Source organism: Vigna unguiculata, chromosome 3 (genome assembly GCF_037176805.1).
Source record: "Vigna unguiculata cultivar grain cowpea cultivar isolate G323 ecotype 2 chromosome 3, ASM3717680v1, whole genome shotgun sequence".
Taxonomy (NCBI): Eukaryota; Viridiplantae; Streptophyta; class Magnoliopsida; order Fabales; family Fabaceae; genus Vigna; species Vigna unguiculata.
This window is the reverse complement of record NC_140794.1, coordinates 39,595,841-39,607,395: the sequence shown is the minus strand read 5'-3', so window position 1 is coordinate 39,607,395 and position 11,555 is coordinate 39,595,841. Positions and strand designations below refer to the sequence as shown.

Sequence of the window (11,555 nt, the reverse complement as noted above, 5' to 3'; positions counted from 1 at the left end):
CAATAAACTATTATATATTAAATAAATTTTTTAAAATAAATCCTTTTAAAATAATTAATTATCACTTCATTTATTTATTTTTCATTATTTTATAATTTTACATGGTCTTACATTTACTATTCTTTATTTTTACATCTTACTAAATGCAAATATAAACTATATATATATATATATAATATAAAGGAAAAATAATTAATTTTGCAAACTTTAAAAGTTAAACTTAAATACAATAAAAACATTTTAAAATTTACTTTGAAAATAAAAAAGGAACCGAAATAATGAAGCTGTATTTGTTCATATCTTAAACAGCAGGGGATCCTGAACCGGCAAATGTTGGGTTGATACAAAGGCATATACAAAAAACTGTGTTTGTGGCACTCCTTTTCCTTCCCTCTAACTTTCAGGTAACAAAAGAAATCTTCTTTTTCTTGGTTGTTTCGTTCTAATTTTCTTCTAATTTGGATTTAGATGGTATGTTATAATTCTCTCTATATTGTCATCTTCTTTGAGTTCTTCCTCTTCCTATTAGATCTCACTTCATTACACTCTTTCCCCTTTAAATCTTGAGGCTATTAATACCCTTTAATTTGCATGTTCTGCTTGTTGTGAAAACTGTTGATAATATAACAATCATGTTCTGTTAGTGCTTTTTTTTTTTTTTTGACAATTTGTTGTTCAGGGTTCCGAAAGAATATAGATGGGTCTGGCTCTGGGTTGTCTTCAAGTGGAGCAATCTACGGTGGCCATCAAAGAGATTTTTGGCAAATATGATGATGTGCTTCAACCTGGTTTCCACTGTGTACCATGGTTCTTTGGCACTCAAATAGCTGGTTACCTTTCTTTGCGTGTGCAACAGCTAGATGTTCGCTGCGAAACAAAAACAAAGGTTTCTTCTTGATTACCAGATTTTATAGCCAACACAATTGACTTGATTAGCTTTAGGGGGTGTTTGGTCTTCCAATTTAATGGAAATGCACCTGCAATGTAAAGGGTTTTTAAAATGTCGTTTAATCATACATCATCATACGTCTAGGAAGTTTGTTCAATTTTATAATAAATAAAACTTAGATGCTGTATTATAGATTTTGTTGTTACTGTTCTTTAATCAAATTTGAAGTTCTACCTCAATAATTTACACAATAAAATATTCTGTTAAATATCAATGTGTGTTATCAAAGTAAAATTCCAATTAGAGAACAATATTCATGAAACTACATCTAAATTGTCTCCTTTCATAATAAGTGCTTTAGAAGATTGATTGTATAAGTCTAAGGAATCTTGATCTTGTAACGTTCCTATAAGTTACTTTTGCTTATTTTGAATAGAAGTTATTAATAAGTTATAAATGAGAAACTCTTATGTAATACTTGCTCAATTGAATAGTTTAACTAAGTACCTTTATTTTTTCATCATTTTCTCTGCTTATCTGAACTTATTACATACCAGGACAATGTTTTTGTCACTGTTGTTGCGTCTATTCAATATCGAGCGCTGGCAGAGAAGGCAGATGATGCTTTTTACAAGCTTAGCAATACCAGGGAACAGATCCAGGCCTATGTCTTTGACGGTGTCCATTTTGTATCTTAGTAAACTCCTTGATAAAAGTTAGGTTTATTGCAGAAAACTGACAAATCCGTTATGCTATTTCAGTCATTCGGGCATGTGTTCCTAAGATGGATCTAGATGCCTCATTTGAGCAGAAGAAAGAAATTGCAAGAGCTGTTGAGGAAGAACTTGAAAAGGTGATTAGTTTTTTGGGTGTGTATGTTAAGGAGTGAGGACTAGGAAGTTATCATGCATTGGTTTTTAACTTGCCATATGCATATGAAGGCTATGTCTGCCTACGGATATGAGATAGTCCAGACTCTTATTGTGGATATTGAACCAGACGAGCGTGTGAAGAGAGCCATGAACGAGATAAATGCTGGTATGATTATGTGTTTGTTTAGTATGTTTTTGGCCGAACTCAAATTACTATTTTTTTTTTATACATGCAATTAGAAGGAACATTCATTTACAGGAAATTAGTGTCATTGACCTGGTTAGGTAAAACAAAATTTATAGTTTTGGAATAAAAGTGTATCAGTATCAATGTTCTCTCAAATTCACCAGCTTTATTGCATTAGACAAACATCATTAGCTTATGTCTTGTTTAGAATAAATTCTTTGAAGTTGACATTTTCTTTACCCTGTGCCATAATAGCTGCAAGATTGAGGGTTGCTGCAAATGAGAAAGCTGAAGCAGAGAAGATTCTGCAGATTAAAAAGGCTGAAGGAGAGGCAGAATCAAAGTATTTAGCAGGGCTTGGAATAGCTCGGCAGCGTCAAGCCATAGTAGATGGTCTGAGGGACAGTGTCCTAGCCTTCTCAGAAAATGTCCCTGGGACATCATCTAAGGATGTAATGGACATGGTTTTGGTGACCCAATACTTTGACACGTTGAAGGAGATTGGTGCGTCCTCAAAATCCAATTCTGTTTTTGTTCCACACGGACCAGGTGCTGTAAGAGATATTGCTTCACAGTTCAGAGATGGTCTTCTACAAGGAAGTATGACTCGGTCTTGAGGCCACAAATATCACATTACTAGAACTATAGGAACCTTCTCTCTTTCAAACTCTATCCATATATACATTTTAATTTTGTCTGTGACTGTTAAGTCTGAACTAGTACTGTGCGTTTTAATAAGCCTTTCCACATCCACTGTCTTGAGTTGTGAATAGTCAAACATTGCACTGTGTTTTTTCCCTTTGATATTAAAATAAACCCGCTTAGCTTATGGCTTGTGCTTTTGTTTGCCCCACTGAAGACTCAGATTATGTTTACCAGGATGTTGCCTTAGATTCAATTTGAGGATGTCTGGTTAATATTTTCAGCCAAAGAAATGATCATTCCAATAAGACAGACTTGTTAAAAGAGCCATGACTGGTGGTAATGGTTGAACAGCTTTCGTAGAATTATAGATTAGTCCCTCAAATTATTGTACTAAACAGCACAACAATAGTAATTAGTTAGTTAAATGTAGTATTTGTTTCTTGATTATTTGGTCTTTTCAATGTATCACAATTTTCCACTTAATTCCTTTAACTGTCTTGATTTTTCTTTGTAGTCCCTCTAAAACAAGGAATCAAGCAGAATAAAAAATTATATTTTGAAAGCAAATAGAAAAAATTGAGTAGAACAAACGATATATTTTTAGAAGAAAAGAAAGATTTCAAAAAATTAGTTAAGCTTAGAGTAAAAATGTCACTAAAGTTATTTGTCAAAACACTTACTTTGTTTCGGATGATCACTAACTTGTAAAGGACCCATTTATTAAGTTCAATCCGTACCCGTAATAAGACAATATCAAGTCATTCGGTCAATGAAAAAATTACACTGTAAAAATTTTAATTAATTAATAAATTATAAAATTCAATAAAAACTCAATTAAAAATATTTAATTTATAAGAAACTACAAAAACTTAACATGTATAAAAATTAATGAATGACTAAGATCCTAAGAGGATCGATTATACATCTCGACACCCAGCACACCTATACCAACTGTTAGATATCACCCCTCAACTTCACCTGCTATATATAAGGAGTTTTTTACCTTCGAATGTGTTATCTTTCGTGAGTCTTTATACGCTCATTAGACACATGAAATAATATTAAAAGTTAACATGTTACAAACATTACAAAATAATATTCTTTCAATAAATTCAAATTTAAATTATAGCAAATACTTTATTTTTACATTTAAAGAATAAAAATAGAAACAATCGTGTATTGAAACAATCTATTGAGATACAATATAGTAATCCAGATTATATTGACTTTACCTTTGGCTTAATTAAATTTTGTTGAATTAGCTTTGCTAAATGAAAATAAAAATACTTTTAACAAACAAAAATTAACAAAAAATCAATTAAAAATATCAAATTTACGGAATTTTTAAAGTTTGGTTATTAAGTCTTTAGAGAAAGAAATAGCCAATCAATGAATTGGTTGTTTAAAGAGTGTAATTAGAATTTAGATTCTGAGTTTTGACTAAGTTTTCAAATCAAAATAGGTGTCTATCTGTGCTTTCAGATCAAATCCGGACAGAAAATTACTACCATCACACAACTCCACCAGATGAGAGGCACTCTTACTCGTTTTAGTACAACTTACCCTATGCGCCTTCGGCCGGCCCCCCTTTAAAAAAGGTTGAAGAAAATCAAACTTTAGAACTCTAAAATTTACTTAATCCTTGTCTAAATCAGTTACTCATTCGTGTCGTTTTGATATGCATTTTAAAACATACATAAAAAATCTGGATGATTTAAAATATAAAACCAAGAAACTAAATATTACCAAACACGCACCAGCCATCTAATCAAACCTTTGATGTACACCCCAAACTATATTGAAATTAATCACCTTCCATGCCGAAAAAACTTACGCAAAGGTGCCACTAAATCAATAAAATTCGAGTGGATCTGTTAAGTACAAATTGAAGTTTTGTTTGTGCTTATTGATTGTACACTCGAGCATACCAATATATTAAGAAATTGATATAGCTCCAAAATGAAGGACCAAAGGTTCATCGGGAAAGCGAAACCCTACAATTACTTATTATCTTCACAACAAGTGAAGCCCAAATCTAAGGTTTCAAGGCCACAGCAAGACCAACCTTAGCACTCTTTCCGATGGCCCCAGTATCCACCTCCCCAACAAGAGAGAAACGAGTTTTTGGACTCCAGTCATGCTGAATCAGAGCGCTTGCCAGACCATAGTTGTTCACCCGAGCTTTCAAGTGTGTTAACGGGTCCAGAGCATGTTGTGTACCAATGGTGAGTGAATTCTCATTGCTGGAAAAGTTATGTGAAAGCTCCGCGCCAACGGCAGTGTTAGTCAACGGGCTTACAATGTGGTAATACGAGGCATTAAGGGTATCACCTTTATCATTTCTACATTAAGAAAAAGGAACAGATAAATCATGAGATCAATTCAAGATGAATAACGATATATACATACCCTCTCTAAAATTGGTTGTCTTGGGATTAGATCCTTACAGAGTTAGAGATGCAATGAGGTCAGCATGTGTAATATTCAGTCCAGCATTGTATTTAGTAAAGTTGCCGGACGCAGTATCAAATGAAAGATCTGTCCCCACAGCGACCAAATTATTTCCAACAACACCAGAGAAGTTAACAATGGGATTTGCTGTCAAACCAATGCTGGTGCTGATTCCAGCATACTCGTGCAGGTACTGGAGTTCCACCTATTAAACAATAGATAATTCAGCAAATGTCATTTTTCCGTATAACAGTAAAGAAAACAGAGCAAAGGAAATACTCTGTAAGATAGAGCAAAGGAAATACTCCGCAAGATAGAGCAAAGGAAAATGCTTCTTACCTTGCCAGATTTCTGATCTGGAAAAATAAAGCTAAAAATTGCCTTGACTCCAGGTGCGGGTTCATCTACAGTTATGGTTGTACGTAGCTGAAAGTATTCAATCAGATGAGAAATGTATCAAGTGTCTCTAACAAGCTACTCATCAGATTTTTTAGCATGACACTGGGTGTCCAATAGTCAATTCAATTATAAAGTGATGAAGTACAGTAACACAAATACTCAAATAACAAATCTGCAAACCAGTAACACAATAAATAAAGCGAATAACAAGTTATAAATCACAAGATAAGAGATAAAGGCAAAACTATTGTCCACCTACAATTAAAGAACCATTTTATTACAGCCGACAGGTCTGAAAGAAATGGCTAGTGTTCTAATTCAAATTTATTTCACCAATAAATTTCAACTTACACTGGAGTTAGTGTCCACTTTGATATCAGATGTGATGTTTTTGTTCTTCAGCTTAGTGCTGATATCGGCCAAATATAACTCACCCTTCCTGACTCCAGTTGAAGTAATTTCCTGAACACATAAAGCCAGCAAAATCATCAGTGCAACGAGACCTAAGCTATTACAACAAAGTATTAAATCCAGATTTCAAGCTAACAATACATAATGTTAGATGAAAAAGATTCTACTAGTTTCTTGAATCACTTTCAAATTACTGCCAATTACAAAATAATCAGACAGAACAACAAGCAAGACTTCTAACTCTAACAAGACAAGGTTCCAATGAAAATGTACAAAAAGCAATGAAACTTAAAGAATAACCAATATACAAAAAAGAAAACAATACGTCCATCAAGTTTAAACAATAACATCACTACAAAGACAAATAATTATTACCACTCCAGTAGAAGTTTGAGTGGTGATGGTGAACTTGTGGTCATTCTGATAATCCTTGAAGAGAAGATCTGAGTAGCAATCGTCAGTATAAATGAGATATTCACGCAGATTAGTGCATGAAAATGAAAAAAAAAAAAGGAGAGAGAAAAATGAAAACTGAATTCACTGAATGATTCGAAAGGAAAAACCAGTTACCCCGAGCTCTCTTGCCGATGTCAGTGTAGAGACCTGGACCTTTCACCATGATTTTTGCGAGAAAAATGAAGAGTGAAGAAGAGGATAAAATGTGGGAAGTCTCGGAAGATCAAGAAAACGAAACCCTAATATTGTGAGGGAGAGAATGAAGGAGAACCGTTGGATGGGAAGATGAAACGGTGAGCGTTGATTTATAAGAAGAGGAAGAGTTGCCTCGAGAATCGGGACAAGAGTTGAGCTGGGAGCATATTCGTGATTCTTTTTTCTGGTGTCATTTCGTGAGTTGTTCAGCTGTACTACGTGTAAACTACAGAAACAAACATGCATCTTTCTTTCTACCGATTTTTACTCTTTTATCAAAAGGAAATATTTACTATTGAATAATACCTATTTAAAAGTAAAAATTTGAAAAATGTATATAACTTTTACTAAATTAATATTTCATGGTTATCAATTTTATTAATGACTAATGTTATCAAAACATTTTTTAATAAATTAAATAAAGTCTATTTTGGTTTAATTATTAGTTCTTAATTGACAAAATTTAAAGTTAAACACAATTTAAGATTCAATTTCAATTTAGTAATTTCTTCTTGAATATAAATGGGTCCCAAATTCTCCATAGATAAGCTCAAAATTAAATTCGTTAGCTCATGATTGAAACTTGATAATGCATTCCAATTATTTTCCTTTTAAATCTTCATACATGAAAAAGTAAATTACTTTTACTATCATCGTAAAACTTTAAGAGATTTACATGTGAACACGAAAAATTTATCTAACTAAAAATTTCATATACTTCAACTTTTTATTATACTAGAATATATATTACAAGGAAATTGTGTATTGTCAACCTACATAATTGGGTAAGAGCAAAAATTAGTAATTTAAGTTTATCGATGATTAAAAGTACATTAATAAATCGATTGTCGATAAATTTTATTGATGAGTTTTGTAATAAGTTAGTAATTATTGATGATCACAAATCTATCGGTAATTATTGACGGATTATAATTTCAATAAATTCTAGGGTTAAATATGTTTTTTGTCTTTCAAATTTTAGTAAAAATTGGAATTAGTTTCTCTTTAAAATCTTTAACTAGTTTAGTCCCTTAACTTTGTAAATGCGTTAATTTAGTCCTTCTAACCAAATTTTATTAAGTTTATTTGACGTTTCAAAGTTTCAAACACATTTCATTATATTATTTTAATTTGTTTACATTGTTTGACACATGTTCACTTCAATGTCAGTTGAAAAACGCTTTTGAAACGTCAAATAAACTTAAAAAAATTTGGTTTAAAGCATTAAATTCACACATTTATAAAGATGAAAGACTAAGTTTTCCAATAGTGACTAATTCTAATTTTCAATGTTGAAGGACCAATAACATATTTAACCATAAATGTTATCAATAAAAGTTGTGATTGAGTTTTTCTTCTTCTTCCTCCTCTTCTTTCGTTTCTTGCTCATCTTTTTCTTATTCTTCCTCCTCTTTACCTCGTTGTGCCTCCACCATCTCATCAATCGCGTCACTTCCAGCTCATTCTCCTTCTTCTCCTCCTCCTATTTCTCTCCCTCTTTCACCTTTGTTGACTTTGGCGGTCACAGTCGCATCGAGCTTTTATTGTCATCGTCGTCGCACTTCCACTGCTACCACCAGCTTTGATTTCCTCCTCCTCCACCACTTCTTCTTTCTCTTCATCCTTTTATTCTTTTCTTCTTCTTCATACCCATTTTTCCTTAATATATAAAAAATCTCATCAGACTTGGTAGAAAATTGATCGTTTAATATAATATTATTATTTGTTTTATATTTTTAATCGATACATAAAAACATGAAAGTGATATCCATTTTTAAATTTATAGTTTTTCTTCTATAAATATAGAGTTTTCTTCTTTGTAAATTTTAGAGTTAAACCATAAATTAAATTCTAAATCAAGTTAAACTATGACAATGTTAAACTATGATAATGTTTATAATTTAGTTTAGATTGTGATATGAATAGTCATATATATATATATATATATATATATATATATATAGATAATCAATTTGAATTATTTTTAAAATAGAAAATCTCAACTATTTTTTTATTGGAATTCTAGATATCGATAATTCTATATCGTGATGAATTAAAATAAATACTATATCAATGTAGCGTAATATCAATTATTTATAATATTTTAATTTTGATTTCTTAAATATATATGATAAATAAATAAATTTTTATTTTTATGTAAAATATGTTTTAAAAGAAATAAAGATGTTCTAAAAATAAATAAATAAAAAATATTAAACAAATAACATTCTTCCTTGTTTTATTATATGTTTATTGAATTTCAAATTTCAAATTTCTTCCTCCTTTCTTATTTGTAAGTCTAATTTTTCTCTTTCTTCCCTGAAATCACATCTTCAATCAATTATCTTCTATCAATTTGATATTGTTAATTGTATTTCCTATTTTATTAACCATATATTATTTATTTATTATGAATTTTGTGGTAAGGACACCCAATTTTAGATGATGTTAAAATACAACTTTTCATTTATTTTCTCCTCTTGAACATCAAATTTTGTAAATGATACCAATATTTTTTATTTTTTTTATATTTTCATTTGTACCTATCTCCTTGTTCATAAAATCTAAAACAAATATTGTTTTTCATGTGAACTTTAAATATTTATACATTGTTTGCATTTTTTTACACAATGTTTGTTTTCAAATGACAACATATATCTTTTCTATTTCAGTTGAAGAATACTTAACAAATTTTTATTAATCTCAAGAACATGTAAGAAATAAAAAATTAATTTGACACTTGAATGAATATTAATTGTAATTGTTCATGTACCTTTCACAATAAGTTGTTCTCCATTTTTAGTTCATGCTTTAAAAATATTATATTTGTTGAACTCTTTGAAATGTTATCAATCATGAGCCATGTAGTATGTACAACTACTATATATAATCTAACTTTTTGGTAGATTCGTTGTTGTAACACATGGTGTTGAAAGAAGTAGTTTATTTTCTGATTAGTCCTCTACAATGTTGACATCTTCTTGAAGATGTTGAGATTCACGTATCTTTCCTACATGTCCCAATGGTTTACATTTGTGGCATTTTGCATATGGTTCCACCAACACTTTTGTTGGTGATTAATTTTCTTACAATAAAGACAAGATAAAAAAAAAAACCCGTGTGTTGTTGTTTTAATCATATTTGCTTCATTTGTAGTTCTTGACGTCAAAAGAACTTCCATTGGTATAAAGTAAAATATCTTCAATCACATGATCTTCTTCCATTAATATCTACTGCAAAGACATGTATCTCTTGAAATATCATTTGTGTTCTTTTAAGGAACAATAAACAATGCAATCATTTTTCACAACTTCTCATAAATCTAATATCTCTAGATAAATTTGTCTTCTTACAACTTATAGATCATAACTTTTGTCATCAAAGAATAACGATTTATGATTTTTTTTTTCTTTAATTCCACGAATTGTGTAAGAAGAATAATTCTTGAGATACTTTTAGAATTTAAGTTTTGAAAATATGAAAAATATACTATACAAAACAACTTGTCATTTAATTTTATTCATGCACTTTATACACGAAGCAAATGGTAAAATATCAAATATTACAATTTTTTGTTTTTTATTTTTTAAATCTAAATATTATTTTTTAATTTCTTAAAAGTTCATTTAAATAAAAGATGGCAAACAAACATTTTCAACAATTCTTAATTATAAAACTTAAATAAACAATTTGTTAAGTAAATTTTGTAGGCTTATCTCAACATTGCACCTAAATAAAGTCATCTGCTGTGGACAAAACAAGTCTATTTTTGTTTCATTTGTTTCTCTTTCCTCACACTTTCAACAAATACCCCATATATTAAAGGGAAAGGCTATGTTGTTATAGTTATCTCTTACAAATTTGCTTGTGTCAAATGATAATCACAAATATTAAAAGGGATAGTGTTTTAAGTGAGTCAAACAAGCAATTATTATCAGACTTACTTGAAACAATTGTTTAAAAAGAGGTTACTTTACGTATATGTATTGAAACAATAATTGTAGTATCTTATTTTTAAGATTATTTAAAAGCAAATAACACAAGATTACTAGCTCAAATGCTCTTTATGAAGGTTTAACTTTTCTTTTTCAAACCATTTGAATAATAAGTTCTTAGCTGATTTATTGGTGGACGTGCCAATTTTCAAATATTCCTTCTAGTGATGACAATGACACCATATGTATCCCTTATATTTACACAAGAAAATACTTAAATTCGAAAGAAAAGTTTAAATTTAATCGATAACTAGAAGCTAACCAAACAATATACCAAGTTAACGCCAAGTAAAATGTATTGCATTATGTATATTATATGCTAAAATTAAATTAAAAAAACACATACTTTATACCTTGGCAAAGTTACAAGAATACTATATAAAGAAAATAGATTAAAACGAAGTAACATAATTTATATCCATGCAAAATAGCATAGAACTTTAAATTTCATTCCATTCCATTCCAAACACTTATGATCTTTGTTTATGAATCTCGAATAATATATATAGATGGATAGTTAGTGACCAATAGTAATTCTCACTCTTGCTCTGTTCATTTCCAAACAACGAAGCTAAGAGGTTAAGAGGAGTATGTTTCTACACGAATAGGAGCAAAGCAATTGTATATTGTAATCATGGTCATGAGCTATCTAGATGTAGATGGACCATAACACCCAAAACAAACTCTTTTATAATTTTGTATTTATAATTAATTTTTTTTAAACTTAAAAATTAATTAATTCTTATTATTTTTTAAAAAATAATAACAAAATTTATAAAATAAAAATAATTAACCATTATATTAACTAAATTATAACTATTTTATAAATTAAAAGTATTAATATCTAAAATAATTGTTATTATAATAAACAAATATAATTAATTTTTTAATTAGAGTCCAAATTCGATCTTTAATATCCGCTAGTTATTATTATTAACTTTAAATTAATTTCTAAAATCTAATTTAAATTGAATAATAATAAGTAATTAAAATTTTAATAAACAATTTAATTTAACTTTTAATTTATAAAATATCACTAGTTAATATAATAATTT

The 11,555-nt window shown here is 29.5% G+C and overlaps 2 protein-coding genes across 3 annotated transcripts; one reads left to right on the top strand and one right to left on the bottom strand.

Annotated features, from left to right (window-relative positions):
* The first annotated feature begins 263 nt into the window (after positions 1-263).
* Positions 264-2,777, top strand: LOC114175676 (hypersensitive-induced response protein 1-like). Of its 2 annotated transcripts, none has more exons than XM_028060455.2 (6): positions 264-404; positions 680-886; positions 1,447-1,567; positions 1,651-1,742; positions 1,831-1,927; positions 2,204-2,777. In XM_028060455.2, the coding sequence occupies exons 2-6, from the start codon at positions 698-700 to the stop codon at positions 2,563-2,565; spliced, it is 861 nt and encodes a 286-aa protein (XP_027916256.2). In that variant the 5' UTR covers positions 264-404; positions 680-697; the 3' UTR covers positions 2,566-2,777. The 2 variants fall into 2 exon arrangements, with proteins under 2 accessions (XP_027916256.2, XP_027916257.2); XM_028060456.2 differs by having other exon boundaries at positions 391-471.
* A 1,581-nt stretch (positions 2,778-4,358) lies between these two features.
* Positions 4,359-6,655, bottom strand: LOC114179919 (mitochondrial outer membrane protein porin of 36 kDa-like). The gene is made up of 6 exons (XM_028066422.2): positions 6,425-6,655; positions 6,230-6,297; positions 5,795-5,905; positions 5,384-5,470; positions 5,041-5,249; positions 4,359-4,935 (listed from the first exon to the last, which is right to left on the bottom strand). Exons 1-6 carry the CDS (start codon positions 6,471-6,473, stop codon positions 4,629-4,631), a joined length of 831 nt encoding a protein of 276 aa, XP_027922223.1. The 5' UTR covers positions 6,474-6,655; the 3' UTR covers positions 4,359-4,628.
* Positions 6,656-11,555: the final 4,900 nt, after the last annotated feature.